Here is a 26,158-nt window from a genome sequence, read left to right as displayed (position 1 = left end):
GGGAGCCCTTGTCGCTGGGACACAGACAAGCTTCCTTCCTGGAGGAGAGGACATTTGGGACGGACCGCAGAGGACGGGCAGGATTTGGACAGAGATGGGGGTGGAGGGAAGAGGTGGTTTCAGGCAGAGGGAACAGCCCAAGCGGGAAAGACACAGGGAAGGTGGGGTGTGTTTGGGCCCAGGGAAGAGCCCCTGTTGGCTGTGAGGTTGGGGGGACAGTAGAAGTCAAGGCCATAAAGCCAGGTCGGGATCACATCCTCCAAGGTCTTGAGCGCCAAGGTAAGGAGTCCATGGGTAAAGGGGAAGGCCTTAGGGAGCCAAGGACTGTTTTAAGCGCGTGAGGGTCCCGGTCAGAGGAACGGTCAGCAGTGGGGCCGGGCTGGGGCAGGACGGGGCTGATAGGGTCTGGGCAGAGGCATGGCTCCCGCACGCTGAAACCCCCGGGCTTGCCCCAGGCTGGCGTGTGCCTGATTTGTGGGGGGCGGGAGGGGACAGGTGGCCCTGGAGTCAGCTGGGGTGCGTTGAGATCTGCAGCCGTTGGAAGAGTCGTGGCAGGAGGACTTCAGGGGGCCAGACTGACGGCCGCGGACGTGATGCCCCGGGGTGTTGGGGGCCTCCTTCCTGGCGCCGCCTCCGGGACTCCGCCTGCCCTCCGCCCCCTGGGCTGCCCGGCCCTGTCTCCCAGAGGCCCCTCGGGGTGCAGGCCTGGCTCTGCCCACCCCTCCTCCCGCGAGCCTCTCTGCTCCGGCCCTTCTGCCGTGACCTGCCTCCTGCCCTCTACCTCCACGGGAGGGGGGTTCCCAAGTGGCTCTCCCGTAACGTCACGGGGGCGCCCCGGCCTTCTCCCAGGCCATTGTCCTCCGAGACACAGGCCGGGCCTGGCGGGGACAGCATCCCACTCGGCCCCAGAGCCTTTCTCGTCGGGGGAGCGCAGAGGCTGGCCAGGCCCCCCTGGAGAGCAGCCTGCACCTGCTTCACCCGGAAAGGGGCTCCAGGGGTCCCCGCGCAGAGCAGCCCTGCACTGGCAGGCCGTGGGAGGGCCCTCCTCCCGCCCAGCCGCCTCGGGAGCTCTGGAGCCGCCCCGCTGCCCGCCTGGGCCTCCACAGCCCCTTCCGGAAGGGCTGCAGGGGAGGCTGGCAGGGGCACCCTCCTGGGGGTGAGGCGGGGGCGCCCGGGACAGCCGGCGGGGCTGCGTGCTTTACTTTCTCCGCGGCGGAGGGGTCACACCAGGGCACCCCAGGGGTCCCACACGGTTCCCGAGGCTGTGCAGGCAGCTCGGAGCTGGGAGGTGACCGGACGGCCTGTCTCTGTGTCCATGGTCCCAGGGGAGCAGAGCGGAGGGCAATGCTGGGGACCCGGCCTCGCGGGGGACCAGGCCACCCCAGGGGGACGAAGGGAGAGCAGGATAAAGGACGGTGGGGGCCAGGCAAGGTGCGAGGACCTGCTGCCCCTGCTCCCCCCAACCAGCCTGGTCGGCCTGGCCCGGAGGGCTCCAGCCTCCCCGCCCGCTCCAAGGGCCTCACTGGGAGTTGGCTGACCATGAGGCTGGTAGGGGAGCAGGGGGCGCGGGGGAGGTGGCCACGGGGCAGCTCCAGAACAGAGGAGGCCAGGGAGAGACCCGGGAGTGACCACAGCCCCACCAGCCTCTCCTCGGCCCTGGGCCATCACATGGCCACAAATTCAAGGGAACAGTCACATAAGCGCCTTTGCCAGCCTAATGGGGTACGTGGGAGGCCCCGGGAGGCCGTGGAACTTCAATCAGCTCGGCCAGCCTGGTGCCGGACCTGTCGGGGCGCGAGAGCCTGGTACGGGGGTGGGGGCTGCGGCCAGGGCCACGGGGGATGGGCCCCAGGCTTCGGCAGACACCCCACCCTCCCCCAGCCACGGGGACGTCAGGGGTGCTCCCCCCGGGGCCCCGCGCGTGGTGGAGAACGGAGGCTTACCCCGACGGTGGTGGGGTGGTGGTCGGGGTGGGCTCACCCCCCACGGCCGCCGTCGGAGCCCAGCGTCCAAGGTGCTCGGCCCCAGCAGGGTCAGTGGGGGTCGCAGCCGCCGGCCCTGGGAGGAAATCGAAGGGGAAAGTCAGGACTGGGCTGTGTCGGGGCAGCCACGGGCGAGCGCCCGAGCCCAGACACGGCAACGACGCGTGCGGCGCTTAGTCTCGGCTCCAGAAAACGCTGGGAGCCACTCGAGAGCCGCGGGGAAGGAGCGAGTGATAGAAACTCCCGTGAGCACTGAGCCTGACGCTGAGTCCAGCCCCGGGGGCCAGGCCCGCCTCTGGGCTCGGAAGGACTCGGCCCGTTCCGGGGGCTTGGCGAAGGGTCCAGGTATGCGCGGAGAAGGGAACGTTCTAGACTAATCTGGAACCTGCCTGGAGCTTGGACTCTAAACCAGGGCTTCCAGCCGGGGCACCCTGGTCTCCCCGCCGGCCTCCAGGGGGCCGGGCCGTGCACACGGGGCTCCCGGCGGCGCCCCCAGCCCGGCCGCCGGATTCTGCAGCCCTGCGGCCCCGGGGGGTCTCCACAAGCTGCCGGATGTCCCCGGACAGAGCCCGCTCTGCCCCTGCTGAGCCCGGGCCACAACGGGGCGTGGAGGCGGGACGCAGGAGACGGTGGGGGGGGGCGGCTGGCTGAACCGAGCCTCACGGGCTGCTCCTCTTCCAGACCAGAGCCCATGGCCGGGCCCGGCACCCACGCCGTCCCCGTGCTGTTCGCCGCCCTCCTGCTGCTCCTGGAGCTGCGCCCGGCAGGCTCCCTGGGCCCCGGCGCCCCCGCGCGGAACCTCCCCGAGAACCACATCGACCTCCAGAGCCCGGCGCTGTGGGTGCCGCAGACCAGCCACCACCGCCGCCGGGGCCCGGCCAAGAAGGAGCGGGCCCAGGACGGGACTGTGGCCTCCACCACCAGGCAGGCCTCCAGGCTGCCTGGGCAGAGGCCTGCGGGCCTGCTGCAGGACGAGGACCCGCTCCTGGGGCTGGCGCTGCCCTACCCTGAGAAGGACAACCGGCCTCGTGGGTCAGAGAGGGTCAAGAAACGCGGCAGGGAGCACAAGAGGCGCAGGGAGAGGTTGAAACTGCACAGAGGTAGCCGGAGGTCTGCCCTGGAAGGGGGGGCACGGGGGAGGGGGTCGGCAGGGGGAGGGGGCCATGAGGGAAGTGAGGACCCTGGGAGGACGTCGGGAGCCCCGGAGAGGGCAGGCACTGAGCCCCCGGGGTGGGGGGTCTCTCTGAGGTCAGAGTGATGTGATGGGGGCGCCGGGCGAGGCCGGGTGGTGGAGCTTGGGGGGGGAGGGAGGCATAGCTGTCGAAGCTCAGCCCGAACAGTGAATGATCCTCCTCAGTCAGGAAGTTCCCCCTTGTGTCTGACCTAAATCCACCGCCCTGTGAGCCCCGGACAGAGATGCACTAGCTCGGGTGCCCCCGCACGCATCACTGACCTGCGTCCAGGGCTCGGAGCAGGCGCCCAGACGCTGAAGCCAGGTGTGCCCAGGCCAGGGTTGTGGCCCTGCCCCTTACCAGCTGTGCCCCAGGGCAGGTCAGCCTCCCGTGCCTCGGTTTCCCCATCTGCATGAGGATGCTGGCCCCGCGGACCCTAGTGTGAAGTCCTAGACGACTCAGACTCTGGGAGGGCAGCCGGCGGGTCGGGTGCGATGAGCAGCGGGCGTCACAGGCCAACCCTGGGCTTGTTCTCAGGCTGGGATCCCCATCCTCGAGGCCGGACCCAGATGAGCTGGGGAGAGACGTGCTGTCGTCCCCCCGCCTCTGCCCCTGGGGTGCTCCCTGGCCTCCGACTCTCCCCCACATCCCTGAATGCCCGTGAGGGCCTAGCTGCCCCCCTGGCCGGCCGCCCCCACCCTGTGCCCACTCGGCTCCCGAACAAACATGTCCTGGCAGGTGCCCCCGCCACGCCCTGCCCCAGGCGGCTGCTCCGGGGGCAGCTGGCCCCGAGGCAACCTGGCAACCTGGGCTCCCGAGTCCCTTGGCGGACCAGGTCCCACAGATGTGAGATGGGTGTTGTTGTGCAGGAGGAGAGACAGAGGCTCACCCCCCCCCCGGCCTGCAACAGCCGGGCTTGCTTCCCCGCCAGGCCTGCCCACCCCGTGGGCGGCACACTCAGGAGGGCCCAGCTGACTCGGCCCCCACCACCGGAGCCGCGGGTCAGGAAGCGGAGGGGACGCCGGCATCCTCGAGGACGCCGGGGCCGTGAGCTCGTCCCGGCTCAGCGCCGGGCCCCAGCTGCATGGGGCCAAGGGGACCCCTAAGGGGGGGAGGAGGCCGTGGAGGTCTCCGGGTCTCCAGGCCAGTTCCAGCCCTGCTCACGTGCCGTACAGCTCCGGTGACTGGGTCCCCGTTGCCCCATCTATAAAATGAATGGGGTGGATTTACTGGTCCCCGAGTCCCCTTTTGACTCTTTGGGACTTGTTTTTGGGGCTTGGGGTGGCCTCAACTGGCCCAACCAGACGTACACTCGGAGCTTGCCTAAGAAGGAGGCGAGGATGAACCCAGGCGCCCCGGCTTCTCTCAAAGTCCCTTTGTTCTTGACCCCCCACCCTGCCGCACTCTTCACGCTGTCCCCTCCGCACTCAACCTCCCGCAATGGCCCTGAGTCTTGGGAGGTGGCATCAGTGGTTAAAAGGCATTGGCTTCGTGCTCAGAGGGACCTGGGTTTGAATCCAGGCTCTGCTGCTGCTGGCTGCCGGCTGACCTCTCTGCGCATCAGTCCCCCCATACGTGAACCTGAAGGAGCACCCAGGTCCTAGGCGAACCCCAGGAGAGGGGTTAGATAGAGTAATGCCCCTAAGGAAGGATCCGGCCCACGATGGGGCCCGGCACACAGCAGGGTGACGATCGTCACCGCGTAGGAAGCACCTGTTCACAGAGGATAAGCTGCGGCTCCTACTTGTCCAGGTCCTCTCCCCCGCGATGCCTCTCATCACGTTATCCCCCCACTCAAACCGCACCTCTTCCAGGAAGCCTCCCGTGGTCAATCCCACTTAGTTCCCATTTGTCGCACTTGCACCCAACCCGGCCTTGAACGTGCTGGAATGTTCCTTCAGAGAGAGCATCCTTGGGCCGACCGTCTCCCCAGCAACAACACAAGTTCATTCGCGACGTCCCCTCCCTCCTCTCTCCCCGCCCCGCCGGCCCCTCATCACCTCCAGGAAGGTGGGCAGCAGGAGCGCTGGCTGAGCCCACACCTGTCCCCCGGCCCAGCCGCCGCCCTGCTTGGGGCTGAAGATGGGCCTTGCCGTGGGCTGACGCGGATAAAGGCCCTGTTGCCCGCCCCGTGTCTCAGGCCGCGCCGTGCTCCGAGGCCCTAGCTCCCTGATGAAGAAAGCAGAGCCCTCCGAGGACCAGGCCCTGGAGGCCACCATGGAGGACTCCTCCACCAGCCTGGCCCCCACCATTCTCTACCTAACCACCTTTGAGGCGGCACCTGCCACGGAGGAGTCCCTGATCCTGCCTGTCACGTCCCTGTGGCCCCAGGTAAGGGGCCCCAGACCAGCTGGACACGGAGGCCCGGGGGTGGGAGGCAGCTGGCCGAGGCCTCCGAGCCAGGGGGGCGGGCACCTGTGCAGCCCAGCTGCACCCCAGTGCACGCTCTGTCCTGGGAGGGCTGCTACCGTCTGGGAGGAAGGGGTCCCAGGGGCTCAGTCCAGGGACAGGCAAGGAAGCAGGTGCCAGCTCAGCACGCTGGCTCTGCGTGGGAAAGAGCAGGGGCCTCGGGGAGGAGCAATCGTACGTTTGCCCAAAAGTCCAGAGAATAATAATAGTAATAATTTAAAAAGCCATGTCCCCAGGGCGCCTGGGTGGCTCAGTCGGTCAAGCATCTGCCTTCAGCTCAGGTCATGATCCCAGGACCCTGGGGTTAAGTCCTGCATCTGGTGCCCTGCTGGGCGGGGGGGGGGGGGGTCTGCTTCTCTCTCTCCCTCTGACCCCCCCCCCGTTCCTGCTCACACCCACACATACACTCTCTCTCTCTCTCAATGGAATACATAAAAAATCTTAAAAAAAAAATAGCCATGTCCCCATGACACAGAATTAATAAACGTAAGTCAGCACTTTGAGCTATTGCTTCAGACCTTCCAAAAATCCACATGGCGCACGCAAGCCCAGGTGGCAGACGGGCGCGCCGTCGGTGATTGTAGACGGACGGGCACGGAGGAGCTACTAGCATCATTCTCGGAACTAGCAAGAGGCGCACCCTTCTTGGACCCCTTCCGTGGCTTTGAATTTTTTCCCAAATATGATTATTGAAGGTGATCAATAAAGTATATGCATAGAAGAAATAAAACTTTTTAAGCAGTAGGTCATTCTTACTCCCTTTTGGGTCTTGTCCCCCACTCCTTGAGATTTTTTTTTAAATTTCATTTTTAAGGGGCGCCTCGGTGGCTCTGTCGGTGAATCGTCTGCCTTGGGCCCAGGTCACGACCCTGGGGTCCTGCTGCTGGGGGGGCGGGGACTCTGCTTCTCCTCCCTCTGCTCCTTTCCCCGTCTCACGCTCACTCTCTCTCCCAAATAGATAAATAGGATCTTTTTTGAAAATTTATTTTTTAAGTCATCTCCACGCGCACCACAGGGCTCCAGCTCACAGCCCCGAGGTCACAGTCGCACTCTGCACCGACTGAGCCCGTAGGCGCACCGCCCCCCCTTGAGATTCTGACGAAAGCTAGGGACCCTCTCCAAGGACCAGCTGGCGGCGATCTCCGCTGTCCAAGGCCCCCTGAGGCCCGTCGGTTGAGAGCCCAGCCCTCGAAGATGCCATCAGGGCCCATGTCCGACCCCCAGGACCGCCGGCCAGGGCTGTGAGCCCAAAGGAGCTGTGGCCTCACGGTGCCACAGAAGAGCCGAGAGCTTTTTTGGGGGAGAGAAGGGGCGGGGAAGCGAGTGGGTGAGCGAAGGCCTCATCCAAGCCCCGCCCCCCACAGCACAGGTGTAGAGACCCGCCAGCAGGTGCACCTGCTGCCCCAGCCGCTCCCCCACAGGCCCGGAGGGATATCACTGGCTGCACCACCCCTGCACCATCCGGGGCCTCCCGCAGGGTGGTGGCTGCGCGGCCTGGGAGCTGCCTGAGTGCGGCTGGAGCGGGGCCTGGGCAGCTGTCCCCGTGTCCCCCCACCCCGGGCTGGGCTTCCAGGCTGGCCTCTGAGGATCCCTCCTTTGCCCTCGGGCTCTGGGGGCCCCCATCTCCGCTCCCGCTGTGGGAGCTGCAGGCCCCCCCTCGTGCGCTGTCTGCAGGCTCCGCCCAGGCCTGACGGGGAGGTAATGCCCACGCTGGACATGGCCTTGTTCGACTGGACCGACTACGAAGACTTAAGACCCGAAGTCTGGCCCTCTGCAAAGAAGAAAGGTATGTCCGCCGACCCTGCCACCCCCCTGTCGGGGTGGGGGCCCCGGGGAGCCCAGCCTGACCTACAGGTGTCCCGGGGGGGGCGTGGAGCGGAAACGGGAGCTGACAACGGGGTGCAGATGTTGCTATCGGGCCGATGGCGTGCTCGTGCTTTCCTCCGGCAACTCCTTTTACCTGCAAAAAACCCACAACCTGCTGGGTCTATCCTACCATCGATCCCATTTTAGAGAGGAGACGACTGAGCCAGAGAGGTGGACAGTCCTGTCCACGCGGCCCAGCGCGGGGGGCAGCACGGGCCGGCGCTCGGTCGCTCTGGCCTGTGGGCGTCCGCTTCTGACGGCGCATCTTCTTGTCCTCAGAGAAACACCGGGGGAGACTCTCCAGCGACGGTAATGAAACATCCGCGGCTGCAGGGGCGCCGTGCAACCACCACCAGGACTGCCTGCCAGGTACCCTCGTCCCCTTAGGACGCTGCCGGGCCTGGGGGGCGGGTGCACCTGAGCAGCAGCTGCGCCCATCATCCCGTTTTGGCTGGCGTCCTCAACTGCTGGCCCTTGTTGGGTCTGTGGGGACCCCCCGGGAAGCAGACACTGGGGTGGGGGGGTTCCAGGTGCAGCAGGTTTACTCTGGGGGAAGAGGGCAGGCCTGTGAATGGCCTACGGCGGGTGGGGGAGCAGGACCGGACCCAGAAACCGGGGAGGTGGTCTCCGCCAGCCCTCAGGGAGCGCTGGGGCAGGGCTGCGGCCCACGGAGCCCGCGTGGGCCAGAGTGGCTACGCCTGGTCGCCCTGCTGGGCCCCGCCCTGGCTGGGCTGCCGGGGAACCCAGGTGACGTCGGCCCGGGGGGTGCCTGAAGGTGCTGCAGGCCGCCGGCTGACCGCCCCCCACCTCCTGACAGCAAGAAGGGAGACCAAGGCCTCTTCCGCGGTGCCCCGCTGGTGACCTCAGCGGCCAGAACATTGCACAAAGTAGCGATCACAGCGGCAGTGTGGCTGTTTAGGGCAGGCCACCAGCTCTCGGACCCGCTGTCTCCGCTCCAAACCATTGTTCCCACCCCAGGGGAAAGGGCTTGAGCTGGGGCCAACCGGGCAGGCGGCCGAAGTGCAGGCTGCATCTCTAGAGGCCGTCGGGCCTCCCCGGGGCCTCCTTCTGGGCCGTCCAGCGGCTCCCCGGGGGCCTCGGTGTCCCCATTGTCGAAGAAGGTGTTGCAGCAGGTGTCCCCAGGGCCCCCCCAGCTGCTCTGGCCCCTCCCGCCCCGCCCGTGTGGGGCAGCTGGGGTCCCTGCCGCCGGCCCCGCGGGGCCCTGGCCCTGAACGTCCTCGGTGGTCCTGGTAGGGGGCCTTGTGCAGCAGGCGGCCCTGCCTCGGAGATGACGGATCTCCTGTCCGGCGGGACTGCGTGCACGTCGGGGGAGGGTCCGGGCGGCTGGGCCGACCGCGCTTGCTGTGTGGGCAGGGACCTGCTGTGACCTGCGGGAGCACTTCTGCACGCCGCACAACCGAGGCCTCAACAACAAATGCTTTGATGACTGCATGTGTGTGGAAGGTGAGCCTGCGCTCTGTGGGGCGGGGGGTCCCCCGGTTCTGCACGGAATAGGGGCGGAGACGTCCTGGCAGAGGGCGGGCCGGGGCCGTGGGGAAGGAGAGGGTGGCGGGATCCCTTGGGAGCAGCGCCGCTCCGTGCCTCCCCAGTCTGTGAACTCATGGAGTCTCGACTCCTGGCATCGTTTCTCAGATTTGCTTTCCTCGCCTCTTGAAACACAAGCTGGCGTGATCGCCAGCGAGATCGGAGGTGGGAGAGGGAGGAAAGGAGCGCGTGTCTCCAAATAAGACGGAATCTGAGAAGCCTGGCGCTTTACCCCCGAATTCTACCCCGGGGCCGGCATTCCCGGGGTGAGAACGAGGGCTGGGCGGTGGCGGTGGCCTTCCACCAGCCCGGCGGCGTCCTTCACGCTCCCGAGCTCCCGCCCAGGTGTGCCCGGCTCTGTGCCCAGCACGTCACTCCAGTTATCTCTCATCACCCTCGCAACCGTCCCAAGTTAGGACCTGTTACTGGCCCATTTCACGCCTGAGCCAACTGAGGCACGGAGAGGCTAAGCCACCTGCCCAATTCACGCAGCTGGAAAAGTCGGGGAACACTTCTAATTTCGTCCTCCGAAGCATTTCCAGTATATGTGTTTGAAATTAGGAGCCCCCGCTTGCCGTCCCTCGGCTTCAGTACTTACCAGCTCCCACCAGTCCCGGCCGTCTTCCCCCCACTCAGCTCCCCGATTCCAGTCTGATTTCAAAGCGACTCTGGGGAGCGCATCTTCCACCTGCGAATATTTCAGGATATATCTCTAAAAAGATAAGGATTCATTTAAAAATAAAATACCGGGGCTCCTGAGCGGCTCAGCCGGTTGAGTGTCCGACTGTTGCTCTTGGCTCAGGTCACGATCTCGGGGTCGTGGGACCGAGCCCTGAGGCGGGCTCTGCGCCAAGTGCAGCCTGCTTAGGATCCTCTCTCTCCCCGCCTCTCTGCCCCCCCTCACTCTCCCAGGCACACGTGCTTTCTCTCTCTCTCTTAAAAAAAAAAAAAGTGAACAATAATTACTCAATATTGTTCAGTAGCTAAACGGTTGCTCACATGCCCTGAGTGGAAAAATTGGTCTCGGCCCTTCTATTAACCATCCTGAGACACAAGCCCCGTTTTTGCTCAGATCAGCCTCAAAAATTACCTGCTGTGACAGCAATAAAGCTACTTGGGTCTAGTCAGTGAAGAGATATCTACCGAGTGCTCTCGAAGGTCCTGGACCTTTGAGATGCCGGGGCAGAGAGAACTGGCAAGCCGCTCCCACGGATTCCATTCTAGCGAGATGCGCAGATATTAAGCAAATAAGGCGACAAGATGTCTTTAGAAAGAAATAAAGACTCCAAAGAAAATCAGGGTGGTCCGATGAGGAGTCAGAGTTGTTTTAGAGAGGACAGCGGGCGGGAGGGGGGTGTGGACCCGGCCGCCTGAGGATGGAGGGTGCGGGGAGCGAGGGAGGGCCCCACCCACGCAAGAAGCAGGGCAAAGGCCAGAGTGAGGCTGGCGTGTTGGAGCGCCCCGGCCCACGGTGGCCCACAGAGAAGGAGGCTGGAGGGGCAGGGCACGGGGGACGCTGGAGGAGACCATCACGCAGGACCTGGCTTGATTTATAACGGAGGGCGTCGGCCGGCTGTACGCTGGGCAGTGACCCGGCCTGCCTGCGGGCCTCTGGGGGCAGGAGCGGAGGCCGGGAGGGCCCATGGAGATGAGGGGATGGAGGCAGGCAGGGGTGGCGCGGGGCGGGAGATGCGGAAACGACCTCCTGTTACCTGTGTGCAGGGCTGAGGCCCCATTTCACAGAGCAGGAGACTGAGGGGTGCAGGGGGCAAGAGGGCAGTGCAGCCCGGGGAGTCCCGACAGCGCTGAGGTCCCCTCACAGCTCCTGGGCCCCTAGGTCCACCCCGGCGCCGGGTGAGGGGATGCGGCCCTACTGAGCTGCACGTGCCAGGTTGGTCCAGGCTGGGCGGCCCCTCTGGCCAGGGAGCCTTCCTTCCTTCTTTCCTGCCCTGGACCCTCTCCAGGCCACCCCCGAAGCCCCTGCGGCTCATTTCCTCTGATCCCTCTGGATCAGAAAGGAAGCTCTTGCTTCCTCCCTGGAGACTTAGGTTCCGGAAAAGAAAAAAGAAGGCTGGAAGTGACCGCCCAGGCGGCTCATGAGAGCCGGTCCAGGAGGAGGCTGTCACCAAGGTGCCACGCAGGAGGGACTCCCTGCCTCCTCAGCCCAGGGTCCTCGGCCAGCCTGGGTCGTGGACGGTTCTGGAAGGACTTCCGTGGGAGCCAAGCACTCCTGCTCGTGAATCCCCGGCTGCTTCCCGAGTGTCACTCGTGTGGCCCCATGACCCAGGTGTAAACTCCAGGCCCCTGAAAGCACGAGCTTCACAGCGGTTCCTTTATCCTCTCGGGAGCAACACGAGTGGATCCTAGAGTAGCCACGTCCTCTCCCCCCGGGGCCAGGCCTGACCTGAAGTGCAGGGATTGCTCGGGCCCCACTCACACCACCCAGAAGGGGTGGCCTTCTGAAGCCTCGAATGAAAAATATGCTTAGCCGTGTCTCCCAGGGGATACCTGTGGCCACGACAGAGCTTCGGCTACGACCCCTCCCCGCAGTGGCCAGGAGGGCCACGCCCACGCCAGCTTGAGTGGTCAGGGAGGGTCTCTGAGACCTCAAGGCCCCAAAGAGGCCAGTGATGCAAAGCTTGGGCCAGGGAGTTTGGTTGCAAGAACAGCAAGTGCAAAGGGCCTGAGGCAGCACATGGCTGGGTGTTGAGGAAAATCAAGAAGATTGTGCGGCTGGAGCTCGTGAAGAGGAGAACGGACGGGAAGGGGCAGACAGGAGGCAGGTCCAGGTCCCGGGGGGTCTTGCAAGCCAAAGAGGGAAGTTTGGACTTCCTTTTGAGTACGGGGGCGGGGGTCGTGGGGGGTTTTATAGGGGAGGTCGGAGTCTGCCTTCCTTTGTCACTTTTTTTAATAGACCCTGCATCCTCGAGGCATCGCCGCCGGAACAGCGTCGGGCTCTAAATAGCCTCGAGCTCCATCTGTCTCTCCTTCCTTTCGCCTTTTTTAAGCCTTTTTTAAGCGGGCTGGGCTGGGCTGCCAGTGGGGACGGGGCGGGCGGGTTGTGCGGCAGAAGGGGAGGGCGGCGGTGAGAGGGCGCGGGCTGGGGGCGCCCAGGCGTGGGGCGCCCCTGACCCCTGCCTCCCTCGCTCAGGGCTGCGCTGCTACGCCAGGTTCCACCGGAACCGCAGGGTCACCCGGAGGAAGGGCCGCTGCGTGGAGCCCGAGACGGCCGACGGCGACCAGGGGTCCTTCATCAACGTGTAGCGGCCCCGCGGGGGGTGCCCCCCACCGGCCTGGGGACCCCGCAGGTTTGGAGAAGCCGGACGTTTTGTTGACAGCTAGTGGGCGACCCGATGGGGCCCAGAGACCGGGGCTACGGGCTGGAGTCCGGGACCCTCGGCCCGGAGGGGAGCCCCGCGCCAGCCGCCCCCCACTCCCGTGCCCCGCCAGACCCAGTTCCCGCCACGGCGGTGTGGGGAGCACCCCCCGCGGCCCGGCCTCGGCACTGCAGTGGCCTCAAGTCCACGGAGAGGCTTCCCTCGACGGGAGGAACTGCCCGAGACACGCGGAAGTGGCAGCCGGGGCCCAGCGTGGCCCTGCATTGTCTCCCCACTGAGCTCCCACAACGACCGTCCAGAGGAGGCATGACCACCGTCTTCCAGGCGGGGAAACCGAGGCAGAGCCCGCTGGGACTTGTCCAGGGTCCCAGATCGATGCTCCTCACACCTCACCCTGTAAGGGCCCCCGGGGTCTGACTACCACGCAGATTCCGGTTGGGTCGAGTCTGCGTTGTTAACAGGCTCCCGGGGTGGGGGGGCGGCCGCGGGGAGGACCCCGCTGAGAGCACCCGGATCCTAGGGAGCAAAGCCGTGCCGAGCTGGGATCTGCCCCCGGGCCAAACGTGTGGGGCTCCCCTCCCGCATCCCTGCCTCCCCACAACCAGGGGCTCAAGCCGGCTCCCCCGCGGCCTTCAGTGAGACGCGAGCGTTCCCCGGCAGCCCCCTCACCGCCGCGAGGTCCGCGGTGCCCGGTGTCTTCCTTCCTGGACAGAGGCGTGCGGCGTCTTCAGCTCGGTTAGGCCCCTCCTGGTAGGCACCCCGCGGGCAGATGGCCGCTGCCCCTGGACACGCTGTCCTGGGATCCGACGTGTTGGGGGGAAGGGCCGTAGTGCCGTTCCTCGTCCTGCGGCTCGCTCGCCCGTCCCAGGCCAGGTGCCCTGACGTTGCTCTGACAGCCTCTTTGGCTTCTGTAGTCCATGCCCTTTGGGAATCCAGTGCCGATATGGACGCAAAAAAAAAAAAAAAAGCAAAAATGCACACTCTGTGCATGTGCAGCCACTTTGCACACCGCCTCCATGGCTCCCGGCCTCCCGCGGACCCTCTCTAGACCCCCCACCCACGCTTCTGCAGCAGAGCCTACTGAGGAGCTGGGGCCCCTGGGAGTCCGGGTGCTGCCTGAAAGTGACTGCCCCCCACGAGCTAGACCCCCGCTGCCCCAGCACAACTGGCCCTGGGGGTCACTTCGGGAGGGCCGCTTAAGTGCCCCCCACTCCTGGTCGGCCCTCTGGTCCCGGGACAACCAGGTTGCAAAGGACAAAAGCCTTCCGCGTCCACATTCCCGACCGGCCTGGACGCCTGCCGAGGGCCCACACCCGCGGGCCTAGGCTATTTGCTCCCCTGGGAAAACCAGCTGGGGTCAGGGGTCTGGCACCAGCAGAGCAGAGACATCTAGGAGAAACCAAATATCCTTGCTCATTGCTCCCTGTCCACGTTCCACGGGCAAGGAATCCTCGGGGTGGGGGCGAACGAGGCGAGATGAAAGCCGGCTACCGGGAAACCGAATCCGCGGCGGCTTTGCCAGAGGGCACCCAGGCAGCGCCCGTGCTCTGCGTGTCTCGGGGGGCGGCTGACTGGAGACTGTGACGCAGCCCCGAGGGGGCAGGCCCAGGCAGGACACGCGGCAGGGCTTACGCGTGGCCTTGCATGTGTCGGGGGCCAGGAGGGTGGTAACAGGGTGGCCCCGGGACATCAACAGCAGAAAGCACGAAGGGCAGGACAGCGAGGGCCCTGGGGAGCTGTGCTCGTGCACCAGGGCGGCTCCACGGCCGGACGGCCCGCGTCTAGCTCTCCGCGAAGGGGGTGGGTGCAAACCTCCTAACACCAGGGTTAGAGATCCCAGAGCCCCCCAGTTCTTCCTTAGGTCTCTCTTAAGTTTGTTTGGCGAGTGCAGAGGTCACTTTCCCTTAATCCGGGGTTTCAGCAAGTTTTGACCATAAAGGGCAGGTAAATATTTTAGGCTGTGGTCCAATAAAACGGTTCACGGACGCGGAGATTGGAATTTCATATGCTTGTCACATGTTCCGGATACTACCCTTCGTTTGATTTTCCAAAACCCACTTAGAAATGTAGAAAGCCCCTCCTGACTTGCAGCCGCAAAGCCGGCGATGGGTTGGATGTGGCCCACGGGGCCGTCGTTTGCAGGTCCCTGCTCTGGTCGGCTGTGTCCGGCGCGGCTCACGTTAGAATACTTTGGGGAGCCCTCGAAGGAGCGGGTGCCAGGCCCCTGCACAGATGCCGGTTCCACTGGTCTGGGTTGTGTCTGGGCTTCGTGTGTGCGAGGCCCCCCAGGCGGGGCCTGAGCTCCAGGCCCCTCGACCCCACGAGTGCCTGCCGCTGGCGACAAGCTAGTGCTGGGGTGTCGGGCGCACAGCCCCCGCAACGGGATCCGCTTTGCAGGGTGGGGGGGGGCAGGGAGCACCCAGAACCCTGCCCGGAACGAGTTTACAGGGCAGCAGAACAGCAAGGAGAGTGGGTGCTGGGGGGACCCAAGGGGAGCCAGGGAAGCAAAGCCGTTAGGATTTCGCGGGGCGGGCCCGTCACCGCCTTGATGACCTGGCCTCTCGTGGGCGGCAGCGAGCGTGCATGTGTGCATCTGTGTGTGTGTGTGCGTGTGTCTCAGGGAGGGGGCGGCAGGGTGAGAACCGGAGACCTCCGCTGCAGGGCGTGTGTTCTGAACCGAGTCCGGCCGGGTGGTCTGAAGTCGGATCCTCAGCCTCCTCTGGGCGCGGGAGGCTCGGGGTGGGCCGGCAGCGCGGCATCGGGCCGGGGCTCGGCGGGAGTGCGGGGTCCCGGGCCCCAGCCCAGCCCGCTGACCCCGAGCCTCTGGCGGTGCTGGCCGGGGCAGGGCGGGCGGACATCAGGGTTTTAACAAGTTCCTGGGCCGCTCTTGGGCACAATGAAGCATGAGAGACCCAGGTCTCGGACACATAAAGGGACACAGACGAGGTGGATGGTCGGGGACGGCTGGCGATTCAGGGCGTCTGCGTTCAGCTGGGAGCCGCAAGTCCGAGGTCTGGTTTGCCGACTTAGCGACCAGCGGGTACCAACTTCCGGGACCCGGGGCCCTGCCTCCCAGGCGGGGGCCTCAGGCTTTGGGTTTTCCGACCCTCGGAGCTTCCCTGGGGTCCTGTGCCTCCTCCTGAACATGTGGGGCGGCGGGGTGCCTGCCCCCTAGTCCTGTGCTGACGTGTTGCATGTGTTCTCTTGAGCTGTAAATAAAGAGCCGATGGTGGTCGAGCTGCCTCACTGTCTCTCTCTGCCTCCCCCGAGACCATCCGGGGCAGGCGGGGAGCACGCTCCCTGCGGGCCCGAGTATTTCCTCCGCCTCGTCTTCGAGCATTTGCGCTGAGCTCAGCGGGAAACAAGACCGTCTCTGTCCTCAGCTGGACCTCTTCGTGCTCCTTCCGTCAACCTCTCGGTGGGGATTTGATATCTGCACCTCCCTCTCCATTTTAGGGCTGGGGCAGCCGAGGTCGCATCAGGCCGGCCTCGGTCGGGGCCTGGGTGGCCACGTGCAGTGAAAAGCAGACGCCGACTCCCCCCGGAATGGGAAGGATAAAGCGCCGCCACCTGACCTGACGCGGGGCCTGGGCAGGCTCAGATGGCGTCCTGGGAGAGGGCATGAACTGGCCAGCGGGTGGCCTGGCTTGGCACCAGGAGGGCCGTCGCTTATCTCGGTGGCAACTCCAGCCAGCACCACCCGGCTCTGCTGAGCTCCCTGCCAGGCCTGGCTGAGGGCAACACAAAGCGAGGCTGCACCGCCGCTCTCGGTGCCTCGGCGTCCTGAAGCCAGGGGGGTCCAGGCTCTCCTGGGGGCTGGGGTACCACAGAGGAGGGAGGCCCCCAAAGGCCTGCTGTCCCTCTGGGACTCTCCCTGCCCAAGCACCACCAAGGGACTGTAGCCTGGACGGAGGCGGGACGGGGAACCCCCTAATCCCGGGTTTCCCAAAACGTGGGCCTGGGATCCGGGCTGGGCGGGGAGGGGGGCGCCCAGGTGGTGGTGAAGCGATGAAGAGTCCGCCTTCGGCTCAGGTCGGGATCCCAGGACTTGGATCGAGCCCCACGTCATGCTCCCTGAGCCTGCTTCTCCCTCTCCTCTGCCTGCCACTCTCCCCACCCCACCTGCTTGGGACACAAGCTCGCTTTCTACAAAATAAGTAAATAACATCTTTTTTTAAATTTTATTCATGAGAGACACAGAGAATGAGAGGCAGAGACACAGGCAGAGGGAGAAGCAGGCTCCCCGCAGGAAGCCCAATGCAGGACTCGATTCTGGGTCTCCAGGATCTTGCCCTGGGCTGAAGGCAGGCGGTAAACTGCTGAGCCACCCAGGCGTCCCAATAAAATCTTACAAAAAAAAAGGTCCTCTAAGGGGAGAAAACCGAAGTTTGTGAGCCCCACTGGAGCCTGTGGCTCAGCGTCTCTAGGGAGGGGGCTTGGCCTCTGCGTGTTTGACGAGCCCCCTGCCTGGGTTTGAGACCTTCCTGAGAGCTCAGTCTCCTCCCCACGCAGGCCCCAGGCGGCTGGTGAGCCTCACGCTGGGGATGGTGCTGGGGTGTCGAGCCCGAAGCTCCCCCTTCATATGAGCTCCAGGGTCCTCGTCACCGTGGCCCTGCTGCTCAGCATCGCAGACAAGGCTGAAGGCGGATACGCACCAACGAATGAGCCGTAATCCTCGTTCACACGGAGGGGCAGCGCGCTGGCTCTGCCCGGGGTCTGCAGTTTGCCGAGCCCCAGGCCTGTACGGCTGACTCCGGGGCGCGTGCTCGCAGAACCCTCCGCTAGGCTTTTAAGAACCCCTCTGTCCCGGGACATCAACTCAAATCCATTTCCTTAATTTTTAAAGATTTTATTTATTTATTCATGAGAGACATAGAGAGAGGCAGAGACACAGGCAGAGGGAGATGCAGGCTCCATGCAGGGAGCCCGATGCCGGACTCGATCCTGGGACCCCAGGGTCATGCCCTGAGCCGGAGGCAGACGCTCCACCGCTGAGCCCCCCAGACACTCCTCAGATCCGTTTGTGCTCATAAGGGTCAGAACGGTACTGAAGTGAACCCACGGCCACGGGGGTCTCGGCTCCCTGCTGGCAGCCTGGGTGCTGCCCTCGGGGCTCGGGTAGCTGCCCTGGGGTGTCAGCCAGGGTTCTCCAGAGAAGCAGAACCAATAGAATTTGTATTTTTTTTTTTTAGAATTTGTATTTACATATCTTTACACGTCTGTGTGTTTATACTGTATTTATGCCGATCTATTCTGCGGCACCGGCTCACTCGTGCAGGGCCGGCAATCCGCAGGGCGGGCCTGAACCTCCCGCAGGCGTTGATTGGAGTCTCGAGACCACCTCTCTTCTCGGAGATCTCAGTTTTTGGCATTTCGGGCCTTCACCTGATGAGACAAGGCCCACCCACAGGGTTCTCCTTTACCTGAAGCCGATTGCTTGTAGATGAGGACGCCGTCTCGGCTGCACCTAGGTCAGCGTGTGCTTAAATCCTCACCTGCTACTGCTGGGCCGCCACGAGACCGAACACCACTCGTCTCGGGGGGGCTCCTGAGCTCGGCGCCCAGCTCTGGATCACAGCGCCCGGGCACAAGGCGGAGTTGTGTTTGGTGCGTCCTGAAGTTCTGGGCTATCTCGGTCCTTCGTCAGCTTGCGCGTCAGGTGGCAGCAGTGACCACCATCTGTCATGTGAGGGGACACGCACGTCCTCACCTCACGTCGGATGGGAAACCCTGCAGGGTGGGGGGTGCGGGAAGGTGGGATCGTGGACCTTGCCCCTCCTCCTGCCCCTCGGTGATGGCGGACCCTGACACCTGTCTTTGTGCCCAGGGGACCACGCGAGATGCCCGGGCCCCTCCCACAGGTGACCGTCCAGAGGGCCAGGCTGGCCAGCCCCGCGCACTGCGGTCCTGGTGTCTGTCTACGCAGGGCCTTGACCTTGCCTCAGGGTGTGCCCGGAGCGGGACGTGAGCTCATCTGCCGGGCTGCACCCACGGGGGGTGGGGGGCACCCTCCCCTTGTGCAGCTGCAAATGGGTAGAGCCGCCCTCCCAGAGCGGGGCACACACCGCACCGAGAGATAAAGGCCACTTGTCCAAAGCGGTGCAGCTGCTTAGTAGCAGGTACCAGGAGCCCCAGCCGGGCCTCTCTGACTCCGGGACCTGATTACGTGCCCCCGTCTCACGTTGCCTCTCAAGTGCCACGAGTTTGCTGAGCACCTACTAGGAGTCGGGCACCTGTCCCGCTTGCCCCTTCCACCCCGCCCATACCCCAGGTCACGGGGGCTGCCCGGTGCATCCAGGGCCACCGAGGCTGCTCAGGGCCAGCAGGGAACAGGAGGTCTGCTGGGCAGGCCCCAGCCCTGGGCGGCCGGAACCGAAGGGCATGGCTCCCCTGGGCCACCTTCCAGAAGGCCCCTCGGGTCGAGGTCCCTCTCAGGGGCCCGGCTGCCTGACCCCAGCGCCCATGTCCCCATTCTTCTGTCTCCCCCGCACGGGCGCAGGCTCCCTTGCTGCCCGCCCCCAGCGGAGGAAGGTGAGACCTCACGGAGCCCGCAGACCTGGACCCGAGAGCCCCGTGGGCCATTCTGATGCGTTCTCTGGTCCTGACGTGAGCGCGGGCTCTGGAGGGATGGGGCAGGTCTGGTGAGGCCTTGCCAGGACGGGGCTCCCGCCAGCGAGGATCACGGCACCCCGACCAGGCGGCGAAGCCTCAGGGACACCGGGAATCACGGGCTGCATTTTAAAGCTCAAGGCTGGTTTCGAGGAACCTGACTGGGACCCACGGACGTCGGCCGTGATGCCGATGGATTCTGAGTCGTTGGGACACATATTTTGGAACCTGCCCCCCTGTGCTTTGACCAATCATAAAAACAAAAGTGTCCTCTAGAGAGGAGGCCTCTCGCACCTCCCAGCCTTGTCCGGGCACCTCTGGAAAACCCGAGAAAGGAGAAGTAGCAGAACCCGACTCCCTCTGGGCCCGTGCTGCCCCAGGATCGTGTCCCATTCCTGGATCCGAGTAAGCTGCGACGCGGTGACTGTCCTGACGAGTCACAGTGGTGTTTGATGCTTCCGGTGTCTTGGCATCAACCAGGCTCTGGGCTGAAGGACAGCGAGTGAAAGCTGGGAGCCCAAGAGAGCCACCCGACCCCAGTCCTACCGGGCTCCACTCGGGGCCCTTAGCCCCTGCCCGTGCCCGGCCGTCTGCTCACGGCAGCTGGCCCTCGGGAGGAGAAAGAAGAGCACAGCCACGGGGGCGCCTGGGGGCTCAGGGGTGGAGTATCTGCCTTCCGCCCAGGGCGTGAGCCCGGGGTCCTGGGATCGAGTCCCGCATCGGGCTCCCTGCAGGGAGCCTGCTTCTCCCTCTGCCTGTGTCTCTGCCTCTCTCTGTGTCTCTCAGGAATAAATAAATAAAATGTTAGAAAAAAAAAAAAAGGAAGAGCACAGGCACAGATCCCAAGGCCGACACTGACCCACAGACCCCAGGCCTTCCCTAACCCCGGACCTTAGGCCGAGAAACACAGAGCCAGCATGATGGACACTAGCTGACACAGACCCTGGAGGACAGGTCTCAGGTCAGACGCCAGAAACAGCCCCTGCGCCACCAGGGCCCACGGCTCTGCGTCCAGGCCCTTCTCGGATCTAGCGGAGGTTCCTGCTTTCTGACAGGCACGTGTGACTCTCCGACGATGGTGTTTTGGTGACGCTCTCGGCTCTTTTCCTTCCCAGTTTGATTTGCCGGCTCCGGAAAGGGAGTGGCTGGGCCGCATCACAGCTGTGGGCCTCCTGCGCCTTGAGAACCAAAGGACCTTAGTGGGAAGGAGCTTCAAAAACCTTTTCATATTCGGCGCCCGGGACTGATTATCACCGTCCTCATTGTCAGGATGCAGAGAAAAACTTGGAGGGATTAGGTGGCAGATTAAGTGACAGATGCAAAGTGGCAGCGGGGGGGGGGGGGGGTGGCCGTGGGCCAGAACGCAGAGGCCTCTAATAGGAAAAGGAGGATGGGCATCTTCTGTCCATCAGAGGGGTCGCCCCTGTGCCTCCATTCAGCAGGATGTATCGTGGACCAGGACCTGCTGGGAGACGCTGCAAGATGCTATGGGGTTCGTTTGGGGTTTTGTTTTTTTTTGTGTGTTTATAGCAGCAGGGCAGCTCTTTGCTTACGGAGCATTTATGACGAGCCAGGAGCTGCGCCAGGTGTGCTACATAAATCATCTCACGTGGGATCCCTGGGTGGCGCAGCGGTTTGGCGCCTGCCTTTGGCCCAGGGCGTGATCCTGGAGGCCCGGGATCGAATCCCACGTCGGGCTCCCTGCATGGAGCCTGCTTCTCCCTCTGCCTATGTCTCTGCCCCTCTCTCTCTCTCTCTCTCTGTATGTGTGTGACTATCATAAATAAATTTAAAAATAAATAAATAAATAAATAAATCATCTCACGTGAGCCCTGCGGTCACCCTGTGGCTCGGTGTGGCCCAAATCGCTTTGCTATAGGAGGAGGCAGGGCAGGCGCCCAAACACACACCTTTGCCCAGAGGACCCCGGCATGCACGGGAAGCACATGGGACAGCGGTTGTGATGCCGGCGTCCGAGGACCCAGAGCAGGGTCCCGCAGGACCCACCAGCAGGTCCCTGGCTTCACCCAGGCATGTGCCAGGGAAGCGAAAGCAGAGTTTAACGAACAACGTGAGCCACAGAATATAGCAGACGGGGCGTCTGGGAGACTCAGAAAAGACAAAGCCCGTCGTCAGTTGGGGCAGGGGTTTACACCGCAAAGGAGGCTGGGGTACGAGTTCCCTCGGGAACCCAGGGTAGGGTCCGACCAAAGACGAGTGACGGGTGAGTAACAGGTGTTATTCCATAAACCACCAAACAGGGGCATTGATGCGCGTCCGCCGAGCTTTGTCGAAGCCAATGTCCCGGACGATGTTTGGGGTCTGGTTCCTCTCGGGTGTGGTCAGGCGTTTGGGGCCTGGAACAAGACTCAGAGAATGGTCAACCTTGTAGCTTCCCCCCTGAAAGTGGGAATATCATTTCTTTGGCTTGTTCAGAGGCGAGGGTAGACCAGGAGTAAATGGAGCCGCATAGGCCTGGGGCCTTTCAATTTTTTTGTTGTTATTCTATGTCTTTTTTTTTCTTTTTTTCTTTTCTTTTTAGGTGTTTCCTGCGTGGTTCGTGTGCTCGGGCACTGTCCATGGGGCTCTGAGCAGCCACGGGAATGTGCAGGTGCAGACGGCAGACCCGGTGGCATCTCCAACACCGTGGGAAAGGACTGCGCGTCACGGGGCCGAGCCCGTGCTCCCCTACGTCACCTGGATCGTGCCTGCGTGTTCTAGGAAAGACGTTAGGGTTTAAAGTCGACGCGCTTGTCACTGCGGCGGGAGTTCGCGGCTCCTCATGCCCCCTTCACCTCCGGGACCGCGGAAGGGCTTGGGCCTGACACCAAGTGCCCGGCGTCCGTGGGCAGACAGGGCAAAGGCACGTTTTCCTTACCCGGCCCCCAGGCAGGCTTTGCTCTCTGGGACCTTGGCCAAGTCATCCGAGTGGCAACAGCCTCTCTGGTAACACAGCAGGAGTGGCCGCCCCGCCACGTGAGATGTGAAAAGAGAGCCGAGAGCCTTTCTAAAGGCAGGGCCACTGCCCGAGGTCCCCCCCCCCACCGCCCTGGCAGAGCCTGACTCCCAGCGGGACCCTGAGCACAGGCCGAGGGGTGGGTGGCAGGTCGTCCAGGTCCTGTGATGGGAGGAAGCGGTGCACACGCACGTGTCGGCTGGTGTGTGGGTCGGTTCACCCCCAGGGACTGCTGCGCGCCAGGTGGGCGGCTGAGCACCGCGAGCGAGACCCCCTGTGGCACACGGGGCGGGGGGGCGGGCGGCAGATAAGAACCAGCCCGCAGGTAGCCCGAGAGGCCCACACCTTCAGACGTCGATAAGCGCTACAAAGAAAATAGGATAGGGTGCCCGGCGTCTGGGACAGCGGTCTGGCAATTTCTTAAAAAAGGTGACTCGACACCAGCCACGTGACCCGGTCCTTCTGCTCCTGGATATTTTCCCAAACAGGTGTTGGGTGACAGGCCCGGGCGGGTGAGCGGATGAAAGCGTCCATCCTGCACGTCCTTCTGGGTCGAAGGCGCAGAGGCAAGGCCTGGCCGCGGCACACAGGACCGGTGCGGGTGCGGGAAACGAGCCCCCGGTTCCGCCCGCCTGCTCGCCAAGCACGACCCCAGAGCCCCGGGGATCCGCTCTGCGGGGGATCAGGAGCGGCTCGGGGCAGAAACTCGGGCTCCTGGGAGAGCCGGAACGTTCCTCTGTTGCCCCAGAGCGACCCGCCAAGTCCAGCCACCAGGCCGGGCCCTCGCCCAGGCCGCCAGCCCAGGATGGACGCAGAGTGACCGCGGGAGCCGCGGGGACACTGCACGGCCCCCGCCTGGTGCCCTCCGCTGCCCGCTCGCCCCAGCCTTCGCAGCGCAGCCTGGGCGCCGTCTCCCGGACACAGAGGCTCTAGCCCGAGGGGCCGAACGTTGGGCCGGAGCCCGCCCTCCGGGGCCCAGGCCAGGCGCCCACCAACCGGGGCCTCGGGAAACCCTGCCGTGTCCTCACCTCAGTCGCCCTGCTGGACCGAAGGGCGGGGATGACACCTACACCACGGGGTCACTGTGACTGAGCGGGTCTCACTGCCTCCCACCGATGAAGTACTTAATGTCGCCCATACTCCCGGGGCTTGTTCGGGGTGCACTGTGCTCCTGAGGCGACGGCGGTCTCGTTACACATCCAGAGGCTTGGAGGAAACGCGGCGAGGACCTGCGGGGCAAGGGGACTAGCTCCTAGAAGAGGACTGATAGGGACACCTGGGGGCTCAGTGGGCGAAGCATCTGCCTTCGGCTCAGGTCATGATCCCAGGGTCCCGGGATGGAGCCCCACGTCGGGGGCGGAGGGGGGGGGGTCCCGGCTCAGTGGGGAGCCTGCTTCTCCCTCTCCCTCTGCTGCCCCCCCTGCTTGTACTTGCTCGTCCTTTCTGTCAAATAAATAAAATCCTTCCAAAAATAATAAAATTAAAACCTTTTTAACGAAGAGAATTAATAAATAATATAATGTTATAATATCCACCATTTATTTGGGAATGACTCTCTTCTAAGATATCACATAACCAATCATTAACAACGCCTACTGCGGGCAGCCCCAATGGCTCAGCGGTTTAGCACCGCCTGCAGCCCAGGGCATGATCCTGGAGGCCCGGGATCGAGTCCCGCGTCGGGCTCCCTGCATGGAGCCTGCTTCTCCCTCTGCCTGTGTCTCTGCCTCTCTCTCTCTCTCTCTCTCTCTGTTTCTAATGAATAAATAAAATCTTAAAAAAAAAAAAAACGCCTACTACTCGATAGCAATAGTAACCAGTCCTGATGTAGTGCTTACTACCTGCGAGGCGCTGTTCTAAAGGCTTTTTATGTATCAGCAAATCCTAACAGCCCTGTGAGGGAGGGGACCATTATTATCCTCATCTTACTGTGAAAAAACGAAAGCACAGGGAGGCAAAGCAACTTGCCCAAGTTCAAGCAGTAAGTGGCAAAGCCAGGAGACAGACACCTGTTCCCCTGTGTGCTGACTCTGGAAAAACCAAGCTCGGTGTGTGGCCATTTCCCAGCTCTCGATCACAGTGGCAGGTGCTGCGTGAGCCCCGAGGCCCTGCAAAAGGTCCCCCTTTCTTTGTGTCCAGAGAGAGTCTGCGAGTCTTGATAGGCTCTCCGGACCCTCCCACTCCCCACGGCCAGTCCCAGGTTGTTTCACAGCCTCCCACCTGGTTTCTCCCTCCCAGGAACGGGAGCAAGCACCTAGACCCACCCTGAGGGGGGACCCCTACCCCAAGTGATGCTCAGGAAAGCGGGTGTTCTTCAGATGAAAATGTTCTCCGGTTACAGTTAGGTTACGGTGAAGGGTGGGCTGGGGAGGGGTGAGGGGAGGGAGTGGGAATCAATGCTCCTATTTGGGGTGGGGAGAGGCTAATGGCTAAGAGAGGTGCCGGGTTCCCGCCCTTCCTTTCCGCAATTCTTCCCACTTACAATTACAAGGGGCAGACAGTGTTTAGGTAAAATCTTTCTGTTCTCTCCTCCTTCTGGAGACAGGTGCGTCCTACAGATGTTCTGCTGTTTTCCAGCTACGTTTTCCTGCAGCTTTGGTAGGAGACTTGAGCGGACTCCCCCCAGTGTATGGTGATGACCTTGCGCGGCGATGACAGCAGCTCATGTGTACCCCCCTCGCTTACTAAGTGGCAGGTACTGTTCTGGGCACTTCACCTTGACAAAGACGCTCGCTCTCCTTGACCTTATTCTAGTTAGGCTCCTCCGAGCCCTCCTCCCTCCCGACCAGGCCTGGCCTGTGTCCCCCTGTCCTTGCTGGCCCGCAGGATCCAGCTTTAGCAAGAATCGCACTCACTTGAGTGGGGGTCCCCGGCTTTGCCCCCGGGCACCGTCCCCACCCCCATCTTTGGTGTCTCGGTGCTGGAATCCTGTTGCTCAGTGTAGGGAGACTCTCCCCGCCCTTGACCGCTGCTCTTGGTAGCTCCCAAGGCGGCCTGGTGCCCCGGGGGGCGGGCTCCCTCCCTGTCCCCCTAACGGCGATGCCCCTGCGCCAACCGTCTTGAACCAGGTCCCCCTCGCCGCTCCAGCCAGGGCCAGAGGCTTCTGTCGCCACCAACGGAGGAGTCCGTCTAACCCGCACGGCTCCCGAGGGGCAGGGGCAGGTTATGGGTGAGGCTGGGATGGGGAGGGGTGACAGGGCGGGGAGGCGGGGGCGCCTCGGGAGGAGGCATCAGCCGCCGCCCCTGGACGGTGCCCCGGTCCTGGGCTGCAGGGCGTCCGGTCCATGCACCTGCTGGGACGCGCCCGGGCAAGACGCGCGCCCTCTGCCGGCCTGCGCGGGAGGCGGCGGAGCCGGGAACCCGGAGGGCGCGACGCCGTCGCCTAGCGACCGGGGGCCAGACCACGTGACGCGCCTCACGTGGTGGGGCGGGGCGGGGCGAGCGGGGCAGGAGGGGCGGGGCGAGCGGAGCGGGGGGCGGGGCGAGCGGGGCAAGAGGGGCGGGGCAAGAGGGGCGGGGCGAGCGGGGCAGGCGGGGCGGGGCGGGACGAGCGGGGCAGGAGTGGCGGGAAGGGTGAGCGGGGCGGGCGGGAGGGCTTAGTGGGGCAGGAGGGGCGGGGCGAGCGGGGCGGAGGGGCGGGGCAAGAGGGACAGGAACGGCGGGAGGGGTGAGTGGGGCGGGCTGGAGGAGCGAGCGGGGCAGGAGGGCGGGGCGAGCGGGGCGCAGGGGTCGGGCGAGCTGGGCAGCAGGGGCCGGGCGAGCTGGGCAGCAGGGGCGGGAGGGGTGAGCGGGTCAGGAGGGGGCGGGGCGAGCGGTACAGGAGCGGCGGGAGGGGTGAGCGGGGCGGGCTGGAGGGGCCAGCGGGGCAGGAGGGGCGGGGCGAGCGGGGCGCAGGGGGCCGGGCGAGCTGGGCAGGTGTGGCGGGAGGGGTGAGCGGGGCGGGCTGGGGGGGGGCGGCGAGCGGGGCGTAGGGGCGGGGCGTAGGGGCGTAGGGGCGGGGCGAGCGGGGCGGGAGGGGCGGGAGGGGCGAGTGGGGAGGAGGGGCGGGGCGAGCGGAGCGGGGGGGCGGGGCGAGCGGGGCAGGAGTGGCGGGAGGGGTGAGCGGGGCGGGCGGGAGGGGCCAGCGGGGCAGGAGGGGCGGGGCGAGCGGGGCAGGAGGGGTGGAGCGAGCGGGGCAGCAGGGGCGGGAGGGGTGAGCGGGGCGGGCTGGGGGGGCGAGCGGGGCGTAGGGGCGGGGCGAGCGGGGCGCAGGGGCGGGGCGAGCGGGGCGCAGGGGCGGGG

At 64.5% G+C, this 26,158-nt stretch overlaps 1 protein-coding gene across 1 annotated transcript; it reads left to right on the top strand.

Moving 5' to 3' along the window:
• The first annotated feature begins 2,673 nt into the window (after positions 1–2,673).
• DRAXIN (dorsal inhibitory axon guidance protein) lies at positions 2,674–15,531 on the top strand. The gene is made up of 6 exons (XM_041765216.1): positions 2,674–3,082; positions 5,295–5,485; positions 7,238–7,349; positions 7,709–7,798; positions 8,804–8,893; positions 12,126–15,531. The coding sequence occupies exons 1-6, from the start codon at positions 2,674–2,676 to the stop codon at positions 12,236–12,238; spliced, it is 1,005 nt and encodes a 334-aa protein (XP_041621150.1). The 3' UTR covers positions 12,239–15,531.
• Positions 15,532–26,158: the final 10,627 nt, after the last annotated feature.

This window comes from Vulpes lagopus, chromosome 8, assembly GCF_018345385.1.
Source record: "Vulpes lagopus strain Blue_001 chromosome 8, ASM1834538v1, whole genome shotgun sequence".
In the NCBI taxonomy this organism is placed as follows: Eukaryota; Metazoa; Chordata; class Mammalia; order Carnivora; family Canidae; genus Vulpes; species Vulpes lagopus.
The sequence above is the reverse complement of the archived record's forward strand: the minus strand, read 5'-3'. Positions and strand labels throughout refer to the sequence as shown.